Here is a 24,081-nt window from a genome sequence, read left to right as displayed (position 1 = left end):
GAGCACTCTTTGCATTCCGAAGTCTGTCTCTAAGTACTGTTACCTTGAAATTGTATGAACTGCAGAAATTGGTTTGCTTACTTGGTAGTATACCTCTGAGGCTTAAACAATGTGAGTTTTTCTAAGAAAATCAAACCAAATTTGAAGCTTATTTCATCACCCTTGAGGTAAATATAAAATATACTTTCTTTTCTTTTTTACTGATTTGGAAGAGTTACAGAGAGGAAGAAACAGAAAGAGAAAAATCTTCCATCCTCTGATTCATTTGTCAGATGGATGAACATGGGCCAAGCCAAATGAGGAGCCAGGAGCTTCATCTGGGTCTCCCATGTGGGTGTTAAATCCTAAGCGCCTGTGCTGCCATTATTTGCTTTACCAGGATATTAGTGGGGACCTGGATCAGAACAGCTGTGACTTAAACCAACACTCAAAATGGGATCTGGCATTGAAAGAGACAATGCCAGATTTTGCTGTAACACCAGGCCTCTAGGCACCATCAAGAAGAGATTACGAATGTCAAGAATAAAAGCAAGGATATATCTTAGAAAGCCTTTGCAATGATCCAGGTTATAGATGGTGCTAGCTCAGACGTGACATGTATAAAGTCAAATATGACAGCATGATTTTCAACCTAAGCAACTAGAATGATTGGGTTCCTGATAGAAGAAATTTTGAGTAGGAAAGATCTAGAGAAGAAGAGGAGTAGTACTTACGTTGCAAATAAGCCAGCTTTGAGCTGTCGATTGAACATTCACTTGGAGATGAGTGAATTCGTGCATAGTTCTGTTCTAAGCATTTTCCACGAACATGTCTATATCAAGCCCCTGTTGATGGGTGTTTGAACCTTTTCTAATACCAAGCTGTCTATTCTAACACTGCTATGGAACTATGACACGTGACTGCGTGGACAGTATTTTCATTAATCTTGGGGAAATATGGAAATATGTAGGAGTGAAATTATTGATCATAGAGCAGACATATATTTAACAGAAACTACTGGGCAATTCTCCAAAGTGACTGTACTATTTTATTCTCCCACTAGTGATGTGTGAAAGTTTTGGTTTGCTGCACACCTCATCAGCTGCCAGTCTTGGAAGCATTTTAAATTTAGTCCCTTCAGTGGACTCAAGTGGGATTTCATGATCATTGCTACAAAAAATATATATATTCCCTGTGAAATTCCAGATGCTGTAATTGTTTTAATTTGAAATAATGAGGACACAACTCATAGTTTTCTTCTTCATCTGATCTATTAAAAAGGAGAAAATCTTTCTGCATGTGAAAGCAGTAGTTCAACTGGGAAGGTTTATGATGAGAAATCGTGATGTTGTGCTGACAACCACCTTCTTGAATGACATAAAAGCTCTGCCAGCTACCTATGAAAAGGGAGAATATTTTGCATTTTTGGAAACCTATGGAACCCACTACAGCAGCTCTGGGTCTCTGGGAGGACGCTATGAGCTAATATATGTTCTGGATAAAGCTTCTATGAGTCAAAATGGTATGCATACAAACAGTGATGTGACCTCAGTAGCTGTCTATACTAAACATTATTTTAAAAGGATGTTTTCTGTTGTCATTTTTTATTTTTCAAACAATTTTTGTTGAAATGTGCCAAGAGTACAATGGGCATTAAAATGTATGAGCAGGGAAAAAAAATCACATGTACAGTAACTTTTAAAGAATGAAGGTTAATTTGAAGAGAGAGCAGTTCCCCACTCTCTCCCCCTCCAGCATTTCTGCTTTGGTAAATTCTCTACTAACTGAGTGTTCGGTACTCATCAGTGTTGAAATGAGCATGTGTTGTGTTTTCTCCTGCGAGGGACATTGTAAGCAATATTATATCTAGCATCTTAAAGCAAGGGCAGAAAATTATTTCTACATCATATGACAATTCCGATTGCATTATAGCAGTGGGCCATGGCAGAGGCCTGGGATTACTCACCAGTAACTGCTATAGATAGCAAACACCTGTGAGCTACACTCACCATCCCGGCCTATACTGCTCATCTAAGTTTGCAAAATAAAATGAGCACAAGGTGATTTTTTAAAAATAATTTTTAATCACTTATTTCATGAATGATCATGTCCAATTTTCAGTTTTTTTTTTCAAAAAGTTTTATTATTTTTATTGGAAAGTCAGATATACAGAGAGGAGAAGGGACAGAGAGGAAGATCTTCCATCGTTGATTTACTCCCCAAGCAGCCACAAAGTCCGGAGCTGAGCCGATCTGAAGCCAGAAGCCAGGAACCTCTTCAGGGTCTGCCACAGGATTGCAGGATCCCAAGGTTTGGGCCATCCTCTGCTTTCCCAGGCCAAAAGCAGGGAGCTGGATGGGAAGAAGGGCAGCCAGCATGCAAACCGGTATCCATATGGGATCCCGGCACATGCAAGGCAAGGACTTTAGCTGCTAGGCTACCACACCAGGCCCTCAATATTTTTTAAGAAGGGGATCAGAACCAGCGTATCACCACTCAGTCTCCTGCAGGGGTAAAACCACTTTCTTGGCTCTTGCAGGCTAGAATGTCAAAGTGTCAGGGACCTAAGGACCAGGGCCATCTTTCTTTGTTTTTTATCTTCCAAAGCGGATCAGGAGATGCCGATACGCTGTGATGCAATTATGAAATTGACATATTCATCGGAAATGCTTAACAGACAGCTCTGGGCTAAAATTCTAGCTTCCCTCCTTCTTGCCTGGGCAATTAGCTGTTAACGTGATGCTTACACACTTAGCCTTTCCAAATCCTCATCTATACAAGTATTTTAATGACAGTACTTAGCTCCTAAGGACGTTAGTTAATGTTGGTGTAGACTTTGTGGCTCTGTGGATTAAACTTGCCTTGGCCCCCATGAGAACGCTGGTTGGAATCCTGGCTCTTCCGTTTTTGATCCAGCTTCCTAATCATGCACTTGGGAAATGAAAGTTCAAATACTTGAGTCCCTGCCAGTCATATGGGAGACCAGATGGAGCTCCCAGCCCAATCATTGTGGCTTTTTGGTGGGTGAACTATCAGATAAAATTCCTCCCCTTCTCTCTGCCTTTCAAATAAATATTGTAATAAACATGTCCTCCACCATGAAGTTAACAAGCAAAGTAAAAAAAGTCCACTGCACTCTCATGCAGGGACAAAGAAAGGTACATCAACCAATCAGTTGAAGTCAGTCTGAGTTTCTGATAAAATAGCCATATTAAAATTTATCTGTAATATTGATAGACATCTTCTAACAATATGCAAATAAATGTATCAAACAGGTATTGAACTAAATGATGTAAAGAGATGCCTTGGATTTGGTTTGGATTTATCCCTCAATATCCATGGAAAATCTAATGGGATTTCACTCACAGGACAAATTAATAAAAACAATTGCTTGAAGAGAAATGGTGGGAAAGTTGGTAAGTACAGACATTTAGGTTGCAAATGTCAGAGAAGACAACTGCCTCTCAATGAATCCTCCTAAAGGTCTATCTGCTTTATTTGGAAAAACTCAAGAGGACTTTAAAACTACTTCAACTTACAATTCAATATAGACACAAAGAGCCATGGACATGCACTTATCAGCCTTACCGTGTGCAAATTGTGCCAGGCACAGTGCCAGGGTGTGCCATTCATACCACAGCCAATGTAGATTTCTGTATTCATCAGGCCAGTGATAAAAGGCCAAGGGCAGAAGTGCATCTGGAGAAAAAACTTCCTTTCCTTGACTAATTTTAACCCACATTTGGAAGGGGCTGATGGGCGTGGACGTGATTTGGTGACCAAGGGAAGGTCCAATCCTTCAGCTCCACATTCCTTCCAACTTGAAGTTACTTATCTATCTTTGATGTTTAATCAGTGTGGTGCCTTTTCATAACTATGAATGCTTTTAACCTAAATAAAGTTCATGGAAAGTAGAACTTAAAAAGTGTATTTTGGTGTAAAAAAATTGAAATCCATACATAGTACTTTTCATAATACACATTTTTCATGAACTGTCATAAGACTCCTCAGGTGCATTGGTTTAAAATTTTGTTATAAAAATATTTTAAATTTCATTTTCAATGAATTTTTAAAAAAATAATCTCATGTTCTTTTTTCACTGTTTATCTGTTGCAGATCTATAAGCCTAAGGTAGTGCTGAAATTCTCAGTTTTTACTCTAATCACAAATATCTCAGAGCGTTTTTAAATACAAATGTTTGAGAATTGTCTCATAAGGATTAACCAAGGAGAGCCCGATAATTTTAAAAGCATAGCAGTCTCCAGTGTGCAGCCAGGATTGGAAGCCACTGATGAAATTAAAGAAAAATGAATATGAGAACATACATTATAATTTATTTCACTCTTAAAGTATCTGCATAATCTTGGGTTAGACACTCCACTTTCTAAATTATGGGCTCCTCTTCCTTAAAAATAAGGAAGGAAACAAAAATCATCTTGAAATTCCATTGCAGTTCTATAAATTCACACAGGTTTGTTAGAAATGATTTAGTCTGGGAAAAGACATTGGACAAAAGGAAATTTTACTCTACACATTATTCTTTGTGGGACATTGAGTTTTTTGATAAATGGGCAGTCAAATCAATACAAAATTTAATTATAACTATAACTCTGCAACAAAATATCTAGTTTGTCCAAAATCATACTTAGTTTCCATGCATATGTGGACTATGAATTAGCAATGTATTTAAATCTTCTGTACAATTTTAAATTTCTAAGGAGATTACTAAAGTCTGTAATTACTAGTAAAATTGTTACTACAAATTTGGAGCAGAAATGTTATGTAAGTCCTAGTTACAATTAAAATTCAGTCAGTACACTAGATCTTCCTGAAAGGGCTTCACAGATTTTCAGAACGTCATTATTGGTGCCTGAACACAGGGTTACAAGGGGTTCTCTTTAAATTCTCTTTTCTTCTCAGTAAACATCACCAGAGCTAACCTCATAGACGATGTGATTTCACTCGTAAAAGGAGGAACTCAAAAACACGCCTTGGAACTGAAAGAAAAATTGCTCACAAGAGACAAGATGGTTGATGTGACTGACTTTGCCAACTGGGCCTCTTCCTTAAGTGATGCTCCAGTGCTCATCAGTCAAAAAGTAAGGAATATTTTTTTTCATTAGATAAAAACTAAGACTCAGGTTTGTTTCCCAGCATCAGCTCATTAGTCTAAATTGCCTAAAAGATTATGCAAGCTGTTTGATCCATTCCTAAAGAATTGAGCCTCCTAGGGATTTAACTTACAGCAATGAAGTCTTTCTTTTTTTAAAGGTTTATTTGTTTTTATTGAAAAGTTGGATTACAGAGAGAAGGGGAGACAGAGAGAAAGATCTTCTGTCTGCTGGTCATTCCCCAAGTAACCACATGGCCAGAGGTGGGTTGATCCAAAACCAAGAGACAGGACACAAACTGGTGCCCATATGGGATCCTAGCACTTGGAGAGGGAGGATTAGCCAATTGGGCCATCAGGCCAAATGTAGCAATTCAGCCTTTTTTTATATGAGTAACTGAAGAAAAAATGGTTATCCTTTAAGGGTTTGTTTAAGTAAATCAGAAAAAGAAAAGACTCTAAAGTGGATGTCTAACAAGTTACTCTTCAAAATGTCATCCATTTATCCTTCAAGATAGCAGAAATGAGCAGACACAGTGTCATGGTGGAGAAAGATTCTCTGTTGATGTTTCCCATTCCTTTTCTGCTAGCATCCTTAAAACCCTCATAAGCAGATGCCACTACAATAAATGTTTGGACATGAAAGATACTATCATTTCCTTATTAAGTGTCATAGTTGATTCAAATGAGCAGTGACCATCATTCAACTAACTGAGATGTGAGCTTTCCAAACATGCTCCCATCTCATCCCTGAACAGAAAAAGGACATGGAAAGAAGTCTCAGGATGGTACCAGGCCACCCCTCTTTGTTCCTCACTAGTTGTGATATATTCTGATGCTACACTTCGGAATTCTTCGGATCTCAATGTTGAGCCTGAAGTCTTAGATTGCTTGGATAACACAAGCTGACACCAGCAAGTGCCTACGAGTAGCGAGCCAGCTTCAGTCTTCCCTTACTGGTCCCAGGCCTTAAGGCGGTGCCATAGCCACTTCTAAAGCCGGAAAGTCTGATTTACCAAGGACTTTTACAAAAGGAATGTTCTTAGTCTCTCCACGAAAATACGTCCAAGAATAATTCTAACATCTTCAGCTTATACACAGGTGGGAGTTCACAGCAGAGTGCTTGTTCTAAGGGGAAAAGTCATGCCATAACGCTAAAGATCCAGTATCTAAAGGTCTAAAACTCAGTGTTATTTATCCTCACCTTTCTTGCCCCAAAACAGCTGAAAAGTGTGCTTTTCTTCATTTGTTCCTGATGTTGTTCAAAAGTGGAGTTTTTGTGCTTGCTTATTTAGCTTACAGTTTTCCCTGGTATGTTTCACACTTTTCTTCTCTCCCATCACTTTTCTACTAGATCGTTCCTGACTTCAATCAGATTCAAGTCTTTTTCATAGTACTATTTACTGGAGAGCATTATTAATTTTATTTTATTGTCTTTCAAGGAAGAGTTAAGCCACCAAAAATATCCCATTTTGTGTCTGAGATAAGTCGGAAACTAAAAAATATTATCTATTCACTAGATTATAGAAATACGTGCATTCATAGATAGGTAGATTATTTATATGATTGCAAATATTTAGTTAAGTTAGCATGACCAGATAGGAAATTAAACACAAGAATTCCCTTTTAGTTTATTAGATTTAAACCTATTTAAATGTACTGTCTCAAGTTCAATAAAATAAATCTGTTGGAATATTTTAAGTAAAGCACTGGTAAGTTGAGAGGTTGTATATATACCGATGAACATTTAAAGTGGCTTAATATCTCTATCAAACAGTTCAACAATCCTTACATAAACACAAGATGGCTCTCTAACAAAGTCTAATGTAGTCCCAGTACTAATTTTTAAAATCTCAAGTAAATTACACTTTGCTAAAGATTTACTAATAATAGATTTACTACAGTATTCAAAAGTCTTCCTAAATGTTTGGCGCAATCCTGCTGGCTACATGAAAAATAAAATAGAATACACTTGATCTTAGCCAAAAGGCTGAGAAGCAATGATGAGAAATAGAATATATCCAATTTTTAGGGGACACCTGTTTATCTGTTTGCAACCCGAGGTTTATAGATTAGCAGGAATTCCATCTAAAAATCTGTGCACATTTCTTTTTCTGGAATTGGAAGCTTGATCTTTAATGTCAATATTCCACCTAGGGAAATGGTGATAAAAAGATAGTACCCATGTACTGCATTTTAAATTGCCTTCTTGTAGAGAAAGTTTAGAAAAGAGTAAACTCTTATGCATTTTATTGACTTTGTATAGCTTTCAAATCCCTGAGAAGACATGACCTACAATTAGGTTTTATCTTGAAACAGAGTTCGAGTCATTTTGCTCTCATAAATCTGATACTAATGACCCTTTGATTATAATTGGGGGTCATTTCCAGATAACAATTACATAGCCTATAAGATCTAATTCACTCTTTGTTGAAGAGGAAGCCTTCTGTTTTCTAGATGGCATGTTCCAACACTAGAGATAGTCATACTGTTAAAATAATTGGCTGCTCTGTTAAATTTTAAGGAATTTTGCTAGAACCTTTTCTCACCCACCCCTAACTCCAAACTGTTGTATATTTTATCCTCTGCAGCAAATTAAATCAGTTATTTAGATATTCTGTGCTACAAATAACTTTATCTTGAAGGAAAGACCAGGAAGTTGTATTATCCTAATTTACAGGCTATATGCATGTATTAATGAGATTGTCTGAGTAAACTGCTTGGACAGTTATATACTCCAAAAGAGGCCGAATATGGTCCTGTGCTAGTAAGAACTTGTGACTTTGAGTCTCCTCTCTGTGTGCTTCAGCAGACCCCAAACCACTTGGTGAGGTATGTTTATCCCCCCCTTGGCCTTTCTCCATGCAAAGGACAAAGAGCAAATGACAAATACTGGCTGCCTTTCACAGCGTTTACCCTTGTCCTGGTCTTTGGTTTTCATGAAACTATCTTGCCACCAGCTTGCCTGAATACCAACACAAATGGTTCTGCATTTTATCTCAACAGAATAGCTGCACTTTCATTTCTTCTCATATGTGCAGTTACAAAGTAGCTATAAAAATGTCACCAGGGAGAAATTTCATCTGTTAAAGATGGCCTGGGAGATGGAAAGTTTATGAGTTCCTCTAGAAAGATAGCAGCAAGATCGATATAGCTGCATTATAGCCCGCTGGCTTCCTGTAAAGTTCTGTTTTGGCATTATAAGAAACAAAGTTATGTAACCAATTGCTTTATTTCCTGAAAGGATGTTGCCTAATACAATATCCTCTTTATAAGGTCTCATAGGAAATATTACTCTTTAACTTCATTCATTTTGTTGCTTTTGGAAATCAGGTGAGTTTTCTTCCTTGCATGAAATCATTCAATTCTATGTGCCTTACACTTTTTTTTCTCAAAATTATAGCCAAATTTATGACCCATTCTGTGTACCTGGGTGGATGTTTCTGACATGAATTTTGTTTGTGATGTTTTTGCCCATTTTGCCTTTTCCTTTTTCAGTCGTTAACCCATTCACCAATTATCCTTAACTGTCAGTGTATTAAGCTACATTAACTCTTTATGGAGCAGTTTGGGCTAATAATATTTAAAAGCACCAACATTGTAAATAGCTTCACCAGCAGTCTATGGTATAATTGTTACAGCTGTAATGATACAGTAAGAAGTATTCCCAATTCTCTCGTATTGAGATTAAAGTAATACTCATTGTATCAACAAACTGTATTTGTTGTATTTTATGGTTTTTGTTGGATGTGTGAAAAAGAAATGTAATTAATATTAAGCAAGTTTGTCCATTCATTTGTGTTTTAGAAAGCTCCATGATACATTATATCTACTAAAAATCTAACTACCAGTGACAGAAAGGTTAAGAAGTTAACTGATGTGGGAGAAAAATTAAAGCAGTTGGCATATGCAAAGAGAAAGATGTGGTTCTTTAGGAAACTTTTTGTGTATTTTTCACTCCTCTGAAACTGCTGCCAACTCATGTCCTTCATGTGTAATTCTGTAAACAATGCCCATTTCACCCCGACTGCAATTCCTCCAAGTCTTTGTGGTCCTGTATCTTAGATTATCTGGCCTTGACTTTTCTTTGAAGGGTAAAACAAGACAGATTCCTTATCTTAAAAAATCAAAATAACTGTACCCCATGTTTATGTTGTGTGTGCCAACATGGCAGCATTGGTAAGAGGTTTCTTTCTTTCAGATAAATATGACATAGTTGAAATCTAGATCCTGTAATATTAATTCATGAAAGACTATACCACTAGACAATTAAGTTGAAGTTGTAGAAGTTTATTATATATTCTGCTGAAGAACCTATTTCTTAACTAAAAATGTCACAAATATGTTCTCCTTTTTAAGGATTTTTAGTCTTTTAATGACATTTTCATAACAGATGTCATCTTTCATACCTCTTATTTTGAAATAATTTTAGTCTTACAGTAAAATTGTATAACTAGTATGGACAGTATTATTGCAACAATAGTAGTGAATTTATATGTATGCTTTGCCCAAGAATCCCTAATGTTAACAACTTATGATAATGAAATTATCAAAATCATAAAAACACTGATTGCTTAGCTAAACAATAGGCATGGTTTAAATTTCACAAATTCCCTCTTACTGTCCGTGTGTCTGTTCCAGGATTTAGCCCAAGGTTGTGTGCTGTGTTTAACCTTCGTGTGCCATTCCCCTGCTCCAATCTGTCGCAGGCCCTCAGACATTGCTTGTCTTTCATATGACATATTGTCTTGCCACAATATGAATGAGGACTGGTCGGTGTTTTGTCAGATGTCTCCCACCTTAGGTTTCAAGTGGAATGAGGTTATCCATTCAACAGTGGTCCCACAGAAGTGTTGTGAGGTGTTTCTCAGTGCATCGTGTATAAGTTTTGACCTTGATGGCTTTTTATTTCAAAGTAGGGCAGTGTATCTGTCAGATCATTATCACCGGTGATTTTTATACCGTTTAAAGATTTTTTTTCTACTTGAGAACCCCTTACTATATAACATCCAGAAATTTTAATGTATGTATTTTATATCTACATCTATAATATTTTTAGTAAATACCTTTTCTGGCACCAGGGTATTTACCAATTTAGTATTTGGGAAATAGAGAATCTAATAATGTTCTTTAGAATCAGCGCTATATTGACAGGTTTTAATGTGAGTAGGTACTTTAAATTAATTATAATTTCCACATGGTAAAATTTACCTTGCTTTAGTGCAAAGGGTGCTGGATTTGGCAAACACACACAGGTATGAAATTACTGCCAAAATCAATATGCAAAACATCGCTGCCACACAGTGTCCTCAAGTCCACTTTCAGTCAGTAGCACTTTCCAAATACCTTTTCCATTCTATTATTAATCTGTTTCCTATCCCTGTAAGGTTGTTCTGTTTTGTTTTTTGTTGTTGTTGTTGGTTTGGTTTGGTTTTTTGCCTTTGCAGAAATGTCACACAACTGTGATCACATAATCTTTAGAATTTGGATAATTTTGTTTAACTTTATTCATTTGTGATCCCCCTACATTGTTGCATGGATTAACAGTCCATTCCTTTTCTGTTGCTGAATACAGTGTGGATTCCATGGAATAGATGCAACAGTTCATTAATCTCATTGCTGATGAGCAACTGATTTCTTTCCTGATTCTTTGGTGATTGTGAACAATATCATTGTAAGCATTGAAGTGTGGGAGTTTATAGGAACATCTCTTTCACTTCTCCAAAAGAATGAAGACTTGATCATATAGGCTGTGGGTGCATGCAAAGTTATGTAGGAAATAGCAAAATTGTTTTTCCAATATTCTTTTTTTTTTTAGAAAAAAGATTTATTTATTTTTTATGGAAAGGTGGATATACAGAGAGGAAGATCTTCCATCCGATGGATCACTCCATGAGCGGCCGCAATGGCGGGAGCTGAGCTGATCCAAAGCCAGGAGTCAGGAGCTTTCTTCCAGGTTTTCCATGCAGGTGCAGGATCTCAAAGCTTTGAGCCATCCTCAACTGCTTTCCCAGGTCACAGGCAGGGAGCTGGATGGGAAGCGAGGCTACTGGGATTAGAACCAACGTCCATATGGGATCTTGATGCATTCAAGGCGAGGACTTTAGCTGCTAGGCTACCGAGGTTCTTGAGTTGTAGTTCCTTAAATCATTCTGTCATCTGAAATAGCTTTGTTTACTTCTTACGTCTGTGTTTTGTACTCTTTCTTTCACTTTTATCTCATTGCTCAGGATCTCCAGCATGAAGTTGAATGGGAGTGGTGAGAGCAGATATCTCCACCAAGTTCTCACGCAGAACACGAAAGTGTCTCACCTTTCCCTATTCACTCCGAGGTCAGATGTGACTTTCATAGAGATCTTCTGTCAGATTGTGGAAATACCCTTCATTACCTAGTTTTTTCAGAATTTTTATCATTAATAGGTTCTGAATTTTGACAAAGGAGATATTTTTAATTCTATTCTTGAGTAATATTGGTTTCTAGTTTGCTTTTCTGAAATGTCTATTTTTGCTATTCAAATACTGCTGACCTCATAAAGTGAGTTCAACACTTGATCTTAACCACAAGGCCAAGAAGCAATATAAAGTAAGTTCAGACATGATCGTTTCCCCCTCTGTGTTGTTGGAGTGATTTTTTAAAATTGTATTATTTCTTTCTGAAATATTGAGTCTGACTCTTCCATGAAGCCATTTGAGCTTTCTTTGTTAAAGATTTCAAGTATAAATTCATGGCTTTAAACAGATACAGGACAAATCAGAGTAAGCAGTCTTGCTTATTTGAGTTTTTGCAATTTCTGTCGTTCAAGAAATTTGTCCATTTCATTGCATGCCTCGATTTCCGCCTGCAAATTTTGTAGGAGGTTGCTCTTTGATTGCTTACATGGTGCTGTGGATTTTCTTGTTTTGTGGCCAGCTGCTGGTTCAGCAATTTGATTGATCATGTCATTGAGGCAACTTTCTACTTTATTGACTTTGGTCTTTTATTCCCTCTTTTTAATTTCACCGACTTCTGTTCTTATCTCTCTTATTTCCTCCCTTCTGCCTTGGGTTTCATTTTTTTCTTTTTTCTAATTTGTTAAACTGGATTCTTGTCTAATATAGAAATTTAGTGTCATAAGTTTATCAAGCTCTTTGCTAACAGTGTTCCCTAAGTTTTGATATGCTGTGTTTTCATTATCATTCAACTTAAAATATTTTCAAATTTCCTTTTTGACTTCCTCTTTGATATGTGTTATTTAAAATCCCATCCACTAATTTCCACACATCTGAGAATTTTCCAAGTGGCTTTCTGTTACTGATTTTTTTGGGGGGTCTATGAACATACTTTATATCATATCCATTGCTTCCAGCTTATTAAGGTTTATCTAACATCCTAGATGTGCTCTGCATGTAGTTGAAAAGGCTATGTGTTCTGTTCAGGTTTGATGACATGTTCCAAAAATATCAATCAGGACAATTGGTTGAGTACCAGGATATCTTTATTCTTACTTTCTTTGTTTTTGCTCTTTCAACTATAAAGAGGGAACTGTTGTAATATCTAAATCTGTTGTTATTTCTCTATTCAATTCTCTCAGTGCTAACATATATTTTGAAGTTATGTTATTAGGTGCATATACATTTAGATTGTATGTCATATTATCCATCTTTTATTTAGCACAGTCTATCCTCACACACAGGATTCTACGTGAATTCTCTTCAGTTGCTTCACAGCCGCTATTTAAACCATCCATTTATTTTTGCAAGTTAAAATCATTTCTATTTTTAAAGTTGTATTAATTCCCTAATTTCTATTTTAAGTCATAATGCACTGCTTATGAATAACTAGGCATTTAAAAGTCTGCTGAAAGTCTAATAACTCAATTACTGGCATCCCTCAAGGCTATATCTGTTTTGTGTTATTTCTGCTCATCTTATGTCATCACATTCTTGGTATACCTAGTGATTTTTGTTATGGACAGAATATTATACTTAAAACAATTTCTATATGAGCTAGCTAGAGGCCTGGGATGATTTTATTTTCCCCAAGGACAATATGTGATCATCTCAGAAGATGTGGGGGGGGAAAATGGAATTTAAAGATATTTTGTTACAAAGACTGAAATCCAGGCAGATGAGAAATCTTTCAAAAGTTCATGAAAATGCACATTATGAAAGAACTTACAGGGATTACAAAAAATTAGCTAGTTAGTTAGTTAGTTAGTTAATTATTGAGAGTCAGAGAGAGATAGAAAGCGTTCCCATCAACTAGTTTGCTCCCTCCAAATACCCACAATGGCATGAGCTGGGCAGAAGTGAAGTCATTCCAGCCCATCCACCTGGATGGCAGAAACCCAAGTAATTGGGCCAGCACAACCTGCTCTTTTCTGGGCTCAGGGGCAGGGGATGCACTAATGAGAAGCTGAAATTAGCAACAAGAACCAGGCACTTCATGTAAGATGTGGGCATCCCAAGAGGCATTTTTAATTTTCAATATAATATTTCTAATTTACAGTAGAGTCAAATGTTTAATGTTCCACTAAGCATATTAAAAGCAAAAGACCACAGTTTAGGGCCTGGTGCAATGGCTCAGTGGCTAAATCCTTGCCTTGCACGTGCCAGGATCCCACATAGGTGCCAGTTCATGTCCCGGCTGCTCCACTTCCCTTCCAGCTTCCTGCTTCTGGCTGGGAAAGCAGTGGAGGATGGCCCAAAGCCGTGGGACCCTGCACCTGAGTGGGTGACCTGGAAAAGGTTCTTGGCTCCTAGCTTCTGATCAGTTCAGTTCCAGCTGATGTGACCACTTGGGGAATAAATTACCTGATGAAAGATCTTTCTTTCTGTCTCTCCTCTCTGTAAATCTGACTTTCCAATAAAATCAAACAGATCTTTTTTGTAAAGACCATAGTCCAGCAGGAGTAAAATAAGGGGCTTTAAATAATAATCAAATAAATATATGTTCAATTTCACATACATAAACTTTAAAATTGTCACACATGGAGAGAGAGGGAGAGAAAGAGAGTCTAGAAGGATGTTCCTTCCACGGGTGCATGGCCCAGATGGCTACAGCAACCAGAACTGGGCCAGGCTGAGGCCATGGACCAGGAATTTCATTCTGCTCAGATACACAAATATTATTGTTATGTTGCAGTTCCTAAGAATTGCATACATGACTGTTTTGTTGAGCTTGATGGCCTGGGAACACAGCATGTTCATCACGTAGCCTAGATGTATGAGAGACTATGCCAGCCAAGCTTGTGTAAGAGCAATGTATGAAGCTTGCACAGTGAAGCCACCTAAGAACACATGTATCAGAATGTATCCTCTTCATTAAATGACAAATAATTATAATACGAGTTCTTCTAGACATGTTATAATTCCTCAACTACAAGAACTTTGTGTTTCTGTAGGTAGTCATTGCGTTGTGCAATAGATCTCCTGAACGTTTGCCTTCCCCTAACTGCTCTATATCCTCTAATCAGTATCTCCCCATTCCCACCTTCATAGAGAAACTAGTACATTCTACAGAATGGGACTAGAATAGGTCTCTCTCAAGACCTTCACATCATAGCTCATAAGGAAAGTGATTCCAAACTTTCTTGATTGTACTGTAACAACTATATCATTTACCCAAGGTATTTGAATTTGCAAGATAAATCATTTACTTCCATTTCTTTTAGTCTAATTAGATTTGGCTTTAGATCTTGTCCTTCTGTACTGCAGCAAAACTCATCCTTCATCCATTTGTTGGATGGAGTTCAGTCCTTCCCTGTTTCTAAGACTGTACAGGAATCCTGCTCCACATGTTCAGGATAAAGGAATAACCTGTATGTCAGTTGTGAGTCCATCGTCATCACTCCTGATGAAGGTCACTTACTGTTGAAGGTCACATGATCACTAGAAGTCCAGTGCTTTCCATGCCTGCAATAAGTTTGTGCATAAGAATCAAGAAATAATATGTCCATCAATTATCTGCTAAATTTATATCCTCAGGTTACTCATTTTAAAACATACATACCTATCATTTATCACATGCCTCACAGCTTCTGCCTTAAAGTTATCTGTGTGATGGCTTCATTAACACCAGTTCCCTTCCCTCAATAATCGTGATCTCATGAGAGTAGACACCATGACTAACTCAGATCACCAGCATACTCTTACGAGATATCATATCTTCCAAAATAAAGCATTCAGTCATCTGGCACTGAATTAATAAATGAATGAAATTAATGATTCAGTAAACAGCATTTTACAAGTCTTGCCAGGTGACAAAGACCTAACATTAAATGCCTTGCTTTCTTGCAGCTCTCCCCCATTTATAATCTGATTCCAGTGAAAGAAAAAGATGCACACCTAAAGAAACAAAATCTAGAAAGAGCAATTGAAGATTATATCAATGAATACAGCACCAGAAAGTGCTTGCCCTGCCACAATGGAGGGACTGTGATTCTGATCGACGGAGAGTGTGTGTGTTCCTGCCCAGTTATGTTCAACGGGATTGCCTGTGAAAGCAAGAAGCAAAAAAAGGGTTAAGGTGAGAACAACTTCTTCAGGGTTAATGAGGAAAAAAAAATGCAATAAGAGTTGTTTCATTTGAAAACTAGTTTTTGCATTATTTTGCACTTACTTATGAAAGCAGAAGATTAAAACTTGAGTGAACGGGGAAAATGGAAAAATACACTTTTATGCATCATTTTAATGTCTTCTTTGTTTAGATAAAATTATAATCACAGAGTAAATTGTACTTATATTACTTTTAATTATAAACTAGCATAGCAGAGAAAGCGGGTTCCAGTTCTGGCTGCTCCACCTCTGATCCAGCCTCTTGCTAGTGGAGGACTGCCCAGGTACTTAAGCCCCTACTCCCACATGAGGGACCTGGAAGAAGCTTTTGGCTCCCAGCTTTGGACAGGGGTGGCTCATTGTTGCCCTTTGGAAAGTGAACCAGCAGATGAAAGGTCTCTCCCCCGCCCTTCTCACTCTCTCTCTCGCCCTTCTCTCTTCCCCTCCTTCTCCTTCTCCTCATCCACTGGCTCACTCCCTCCAAATGCCTGAAATGGCTGGATTGGGCAAGGCTGGAGCTGGGAGCCCCCCATCTCCATTTTTTGGCTCAGGTCACACATTTTGTGTTTTGTAAATTTTTTTTAATGTCAAATTTCTACCCACAGCCTATATAACATTTTACTCTGTAGCCAAAACTCTGCAGGTGTCCCTTTGCTAACTGAGCTGGGATGGTCCATCATTTCTTCACTGGTAAAATCTTCATGCCTGAATCTCATCAAGATGTCTTCCAGGCATTCCTTTTACTGTGGCGTGTTCAGTTCCACCTTCTCACCTAAACAGACCCTACCCTTATCATGAAGTTGACAGTCCTAACACATCATCTTCTTTTTTCCAAACCTTTTCCTTAGCCTGGTGGGTTTCCAACTCTCCCTTCCCACAACCAACCCATCACTTGGCTTCATTCACCTGCTGTGTTCCCATTCCTTCTTTGCCAGCATCTCTCAACCTGATTTCTTATTAGATTTACCTGTTCAGCTTTTTTTTCCCCTAAAAGCAGAGATGAGGGCAAAAGCATTAAAACTAATATAAAATAGAACAAATAGATGTCTATCTCAGGCTAATGTAAACAGAACTTCTGGTGGATCCTACCAGAGCACGATTTTTTTTCTCCCACTTTTTACAATCCATGGTTATTCTAATGTAGAACTACAGCTAAATAGCATCTATTCTAAGCTCAGCATCCCTGATGAGCCCTTGCTAGTTTCCCCAGGGATCAGTTCTCTGTCTGTGCTCCCTTAGTACTTTTCCCTGTTCTTTTCCAGCACCAGTCACCTAAACTCTCCCTGCACAAGGTGAATGTTACTCTAGTACAGAAATAAACCTAATGTCTTAAACCGCATTCTAGTCCCAGCACAGTGTGCTATGTCATGGTGCAACGGGGAGAAGGGGTGACTACACGGACAGACCCAAAATTGAAGACCTATGAAGTATTAAGACTTGAACATCTTTTGTTTTCTGTAGGATTGTCATTCCCCAAATCCCCAGAATTGGAGCTGTTGAGTTTCCCTGGAATTATACAGAAGAAAAAGATCCAGGACCTTCCAAAGTAAGCTCTTTCCCTGGAGAAAGTGCTCGCTGCCTTGTGAAATGAAACATGCTTCCTGAAAACCTGAGCAGCCACTAAAGGCTCCTTGGGTCTGGAATGCTTGTGTTGCTCCTCCCGCTCCTGTAATGTTTCCACTTTCTGCTCCCTAATGAAGAGATAGCAGTGAGCTGTGCCAGCACTGTTTTCTCCCACCAGCCACTGCCAGTCCTTTGCTAATAAAACAAAACTAAATTTAAAACAGAATGTTGGTTTAAAAGACTTTAAAGTAACTGCCAAGCTGCTTTGTATGGTTAATATATTCCACAAGTTCAGTGACCACAATTTGGGACTGTGCAATTTGACTCTTATTTATGTGAGTGTTGTTTTGTTTGGTTACTCATGTATATGTGCACATATTTGTTCAGCAAATATTTCCACTGGGCACCTATCACATGAACAACTCTGTTCATACTAGTGCTGCTCCAATTTGACTTTTGTGTTCAAGGAGAAATGTGTGTTGTATTTGTGAGCCAAAACCGTTAGGTTAAATCATGTGAAATTTCCTCTAATCATGTTTTTACCAGAAAAGAAAGCAATCTCATATGGTTCAATTTAACAAGCCTAATGAGTTAAATAAGCCAGCTAAGACTATACACATAAGAAGCTAACTATAGGATCTGGCGCAGAAGCCTAGTGGCAAAAGTCCTCGCCTTGCATTTGTTGGAATTGCGTATGGACACTGGTTCATATCCCAGCTACTTCACTTCCCACCCAGCTCTCTGCTTGTGTCTAGGAAAGCAGTAGAAGATGGCCCGAAGCCTTGGGACCCTCCACCCACATGGGTGACCTAGAAGAGGCTCCTGGCAACTGGCTTCCGATTATCTCCTCTCTAGCTGTTTTGGCCACTTGGGAACAAGTCAGCAGACAGAAAATCTTTTTCTCTGTTTCTCCCGCTCTCTGTAATCTGACTTTCCAATAAAAATAAGTAAATCTTTAAGAAAAAAAGAAGAAATTGACTACAAGTATGAAAGGAGGCATTTGGGAAAGCAAATTAACTTCCAGTTTGGACACCAGCATCCCATGTCAGCAGGAGAGGATTCAAGTCCTCCCTCTGGCTCTTGGCTCCAGTTTTCTGTGGCCACAGATCTTGCGGGGCAGCAGCAGTGGCTCAAGAAGTTAGGGCCCTGCCACCCAGGTGGACAACCTAGACTAAGTCCCTGACTTCTGGACCTGGCCCAGCCCCAACCAAGGACACGTGAGGAGTGAACCAGAAAATGGAAGAGATCATCTGTCTCTCAATGCAAACAAACCCCACAAGTTCATTCACAGGAACTTAGGTCCTGAGTGTTTGGGAAAGTCTGAGAACTTTTCAAAACCAGGGGGGGAAAAAGGAGAAAAAAACAAAATGCAAAATCAATGTGTATATATATGTTTAATTCTCGATATGTGTTATAATAATTCCATTTGCTTTTCTAATGAACATTTTGTTCATGTATAAATATTGCTAGCTTTCCCCCATCACAAATTCTCAAGATTGCACATGACCAGAAAAATAACAAGATATTTATAGGCCAATAATTTCAAAAGTATGCCTTTTAATATGTTATAAATGATATGGAGATTGTCTTTTAAAGACCAAAGTGCTCAAGTCCTTTGGAGTCTTAGAGCTCACCATAAGTTTGATGCCCTGCCCTGCAAAACATGGAATGAATCACAGAAAAATTACTGTTTGCTAAATGCACGTTAAGGGCTGACCTCTGCTCTTAATCCAGTATGGAGGGCATTTGATATGGAATACCTGGAACAAGGAGGTAGTATTAGGACAATTGCAGAGACACCTGACCCTCCACCCTCTGTGAACTATAAACATCCAACAGGGGAAGACCTAAGCCCTGGGGCAGTAAAATGTGGCTGATCAGAATCCTCTCTCCTGGTGATGGCATGACCAGTCCAGGTACATACCGCAAGGGCCTCAGTCTTCCAAAGAGGGAATTCTAGCTGAGCATATCCACCAGGGTGCACCATTGAGACACCACAAACTTCCCTCCAGTAACCTGCCCAGAGCAGTCTCTAAGCTTAGACACCCTGGGAGAATTCACTATCCCTTAGAAGGGATAGGGACCTCCTGGCAGCAGGTACTAAGGGATCAGCTCTGAGTGTTGTTTGCAGAAAGCGGATGTAGCTAAAGCAAAGTGCAGTGTGCAATTGGAGTTTCAAAGAAAGGAACACTTGGGGAACAATGCTCCTCGGAGGCTTCAGATTATCACACTGAACTATCAACAGAAGCCATTTTCGAAAAGAGCTGGAGAAGCTAGGTGGGTAAAATTGGTAAGATCAGCAAAGGTAGCTTCAGAGTTGTACCTTTTCTTATCAAAAAGATTGTTCTTTTCATTCTGCTGATGACAGAGTTGACACGTGCTGCTCAACTAATCAGGGTTCTAGTCAAAGGTCAATGTCCTCACTCTGACTTTAGACCACTGTCTTCCTCCTGAAGCCCTTTTCATCATGTGACCCAACTCTAGCAGCTCCTGAGTCAGTCAGTCTCCCAGTAGGTTTTTAGGAAAAACCACCTAATTGTTAGATCAGAGTAATCTCAGTTCATCTCTTTTTCTTTCTTTTTTTTTTTTTAAGGTTTATGTATTTAACTGAAAGGCAGTTACAGAAAGGGAAGAAGGGAGAGGAAGAGAGATTTTAGCCACTGGTTTATTCTCCAAATGGACACAACAGCCATGACTAGGCTGTGTCGAAACCAAAAGTCAAGAGCTTCTTCTGGTCCTACCATAAAGGATTCAGGGGCCTAAGTACTTGGACCATCTTCAGCTGCTTTCCCAGGCAAGTAGCTGGAAGCTGGATTGGAACAGGAGCAGCCGGGATTCAAACCAGCATCCACGTGGAATGATGACATTACAGGTAGCAGTTTCTCCTGCCCCACAGCTAATTTTTTTTTTAATGAAGCAATTTTTAACATATATACATGATTCACAGGACAGGGAAACATCTATCACTTTGTTTTCCCCAGTCTACCCTTTCACCCCTATTTTAAGTCCATTAGCTACCACCAAGTTAAGAACAGGAAGATGGCACAAGAGAAGAGAACGGTGTGCTATCTTGAATTACTAGCATCATTTGTATAAGATCTTCATACTTTATTTAAAAAAAAAACAATAAATAGTAGGTGTTAGTAGTCTAAACGCCTACTGGCCTAAATCCTTCCAAATGTTAACTTGGATGCTAGACAGCCAAGAAAAGGAAATTGAAGCATTGAGGAGGAGCTGGTACATGGCAAGGCAGTGCCCTCCTCTAATACAGGTTCAGTTTAACCTCAGAAATTTATTTTTTCAGGTCCAAAGGCTTTGACTATAAGATTAAGATGCCAGCAGAGTGCATGTCTGTTGGGGACATGACCTCTGATTCCTACAGATGGGGCTGCCTTGCTGTATCTCACATGTTGGAAGGAATAAACAAGCTCCCTCAGGCATCCTTTAAAAGGACACAAACCACATCCAGGAGGGCTCCATCCTCACAGCATAACCACCCGCCAAAGACTTCACCTCCTTAAACCATCACGTTCAGGTTCAGGTCTCAATACATGGGAAAATACAAACATTCGAGTCACAGCAAGGATGTATTTTTTTATTGTGGTTAAACACACACACACACTATGAAATTAACAGTTTTAACCATGTTAGCATGCAGTTCAATGATACTAATTACTTTGACAATTTTGCCTGAACATCTTCAGAATTTTTACATCACCCACTGAAACCTTGTGTATCAGCCCCAGGAACTACTGATCTTTCTGTCTCAGTGAATTTGAGAATTTTAGATATCTCATAGGAATGCGATCATAGGGCATTTGTCTTTCTATATCTGACTTATTTCAAATAGCATAATATCATCAAAATTCATCTATGAATGTTGTATGATGTTTCTGAATTGAATTGCTTTTAAAGACTGAATAATATTCCATGATGTGTATTTACTATATATTGGTTACCTAGTCATCCATCTATGAACACTTGGATTGCGTCCACATTTTGTCTATTAACACAAGTATACAAATATCTCCCAGTCTCTGCCGTTGATGCTGACGGGCGTATAAGCAGAGCTGGAATCACAGGATCAAAAGTTGATCAAATGCCATACTGCTTCCCACAGTGATTGTATTCTTTCACGTCTCTGTCTGCCATGTAGAAGGGTTCCAGTGTTTCCACACATGGGACGCCTGCTCCTCCTCCTTCACTTCCTCTTTTTCTTCTCTTTGACTTTTTCTGTTTTAATAATAAGCGTTCTAATGAGTGTGAAGTGGTTACCACTGTGGTGTTAATTTTCATTTCTCTGATGATCAACAATTATGTCTTTTCATGTGCTTCATAATCATTTATATATCTACTTTGGAGAAACATGTTTAAGAGTTTGTGCAATTTTTAATGTACTTTTATTTTGAATTTTGAATTATTTGGTACAATTTTGTATAGGCTGGAATCCCCCCCAAACTCCCACCCCCATCAGATTTTTCCCATTTTGTTACAATGGTGTAGTCCTTCATAAGGAATTATGAGTTTGTGCATTTTTTAGCCAGGTTGTATTGCTGTTGGGTTATAGAAGATCTTCTGGATGTTAGTCTCTTATTAGATACTTGCATTGAAAATATTCTCTCTCAATCTGAGTATTACCTTTTCACTTCCTTTTTAAAAAGGAAAAGGTTTAGATATTTGTTTTTAATACAAAGAAACAGAAAGACAAATTTCCCATCCACTCCTCAAATGCCCATAGCTTCAAGCCAAAGCCAGGAGTCTAGAACTCAGTCCAGGCCTCCATGTGGTTTTGTTTATCCAACAATTTGAGCCATTACTTCCTGCCTCCCAGCATGCACATCAGCTGGAAATTAGCATCCAAAACAGAGCTGGGATTCAAACCTGGGTACTCAGATATGGGGTGCAGGCATCCCAAGCCATTTCTTTTTTTTTTTTTTAAGATTTATTTTTATTATTTTTTCATTGGAAAGGCAGATATACAGAGAGGAGAGACAGAGAGGAAGATCTTCCGTCCGATGATTCACTCCCCAAGTGAGCCGCAACGGGTCGATACTATGCCGATCCGAAGCCAGGAGCCTCTTCTGGGTCTCCCACGTGGGTGCAGGGTCCCAAAGCTTTGGGCCGTCCTCGACTGCTTTCCCAGGCCACAGGCAGGGAGCTGGAAGGGAAGCAGGGCTGCCGGGATTAGAACCGGTGCCCATATGGGATCCCGGGCGTGCAAGGCGAGGACCTTTAACCACTTGCGCCACCGCGCCGGGGCCCCCCAAGCCATTTCTTAATCGCTGGGCCAACTACCTACCCTTTGATAGTATTTTATGATTTGCATAAACTTTTTAATATTAATTAAGTTCAATTTGCGCAATTTGTTATGTAATCAGTATCATCTTGAAGAACTCATTGGATCTAAATGTCAGTACAGGAGACTTTTCTCCAAGGTTTTCTACTAAATGTTTTATAGCTTCTATTAGCTCTTCTCTTTAGGTCTTTGTATCTTTACAGTGTACAGGCAGGTTTCAAATTCTTTTTTTGCATGTGGCTATTCAGTTTTTCCAGCATCATTTGCAATGATGAATAATTTTTTTAAGCCGTAGGCTAGTCTCTGCTCTTTAATCAGCCAGTAGGGACAAGTGAAAAGAGGGTAGTAACATTGAATAGACTCATTAGACAAATTACATTCTAATAAATCAGTTCTTAGTTCTTCCAGTAATATCATTAGCTAGTAGTAGTATTTAATAGTAGCATTATGGTATGGATACATTTCAGGTGATTTTGTATTGAGGAGAGTTTTCTGTCTAAAAACCTTAAAGTGAACGATAGGGTCAAAAATGAAGAGTAAGCATGAATAATTTTTTAAATGGAAAGAAAATGTCATTCTAAGGGAAGAGAAAGAAAAATCAAGGAGAAAAATTGAAATCAAGAGTTGTTTTAAAATGGGCTGTCTTAAATAACTTTGAAATCATATTCTTCAATAAAATATATATATATTATATATATATTATATATATATAAGGCTTTCCCAACTATGCTGTAATGGAAATGTTTATTCTACTTTTAAATTAAAAAGTTGGAGGCAGGCATTTGGCGCAGCACTTGAGCTGCCCCTGGGAACACTGGTAGCTCATATCATGCCCTCCAGCTACTCTGTCTCCAATTCAGCTTCGTGCTGGTGTGCACCCTGGTTGACCATGGTGAGACTAAAGTGCTTGGATCTCTGCCTTCCACACAGGACACTCATTGAGTTCTGGTCTCCTTGCTTCAGCTTGGCACTGTCCTAATTGTTACAGGCACTTACAGAATGAACCAGCATATGGAGAATCTCTGTGTCCACCTCTCTTTATCTCTGACTCTGTCTTTCAGATAATGTTAAAATAACAAATTTTTTTAAAGTAAATTAAATGAAAAGGTAGACTAGGACAGTGAGCCCATTTGCACCTGCTATTAATTGGACATGAAAGGGGAAAGAATTCAAGAAATGGGTAAGTGATCAGTTTCCCCTTTGTCATGTTCTCTGGGTCTGTAAAAATCCCCTTTGTTTTCAACATGTATGGACTCATCTTCCTGTTGGCCATGAAACTGGGAATGAAAGAGAGAATGGAGGAAGGAAGGGAGGAAGGGAGGAAGGGAGGAAGGGAGGAAGGGAGGAAGGAAGGAAGGAAGGAAGGAAGGAAGGAAGGAAGGAAGGAAGGAAGGAAGGAAGGAAGGAAGGGAGGGAGGGAGGGAGGAAGGAAGGAAGAAGGAAGGAAGGGAGGAAGGGAGGGAAGGAAGGAGGGAAGAAAAATGGGAGAGTAAAGATAGGCCCTTGCTTCATATGGGATGTTCCATATACTCATTGAAGGAGAAAGTGTTGTTAGTAAATTCACGAAAGCATAACCATCCCCATGAAGCTGTGTGTC

At 38.6% G+C, this 24,081-nt stretch overlaps 1 protein-coding gene across 1 annotated transcript in view; it reads left to right on the top strand.

Moving 5' to 3' along the window:
• Positions 1-17,411, top strand: part of C9 (complement C9) — a 35,015-nt gene extending 17,604 nt beyond the window's left edge. Inside the window, exons 7-11 of the mRNA XM_040977486.1 lie at positions 1,261-1,501; positions 3,255-3,395; positions 4,900-5,078; positions 15,368-15,596; positions 17,087-17,411. Coding sequence (XP_040833420.1) covers positions 1,261-1,501; positions 3,255-3,395; positions 4,900-5,078; positions 15,368-15,595 — 789 coding nt within the window. The 3' untranslated portion in view covers position 15,596; positions 17,087-17,411. The remainder of the gene's footprint in view (positions 1-1,260; positions 1,502-3,254; positions 3,396-4,899; positions 5,079-15,367; positions 15,597-17,086) is intronic.
• The last annotated feature ends 6,670 nt before the right edge of the window (positions 17,412-24,081 follow it).

This window comes from Ochotona curzoniae, unplaced genomic scaffold (genome assembly GCF_017591425.1).
Source record: "Ochotona curzoniae isolate NIBS_2020 unplaced genomic scaffold, NIBS_Ocur_1.0 contig_2754, whole genome shotgun sequence".
NCBI classification, from domain to species: Eukaryota; Metazoa; Chordata; class Mammalia; order Lagomorpha; family Ochotonidae; genus Ochotona; species Ochotona curzoniae.
Note: the sequence above shows the minus strand (reverse complement) of the source record. Positions and strands in the feature narration are given on the sequence as shown.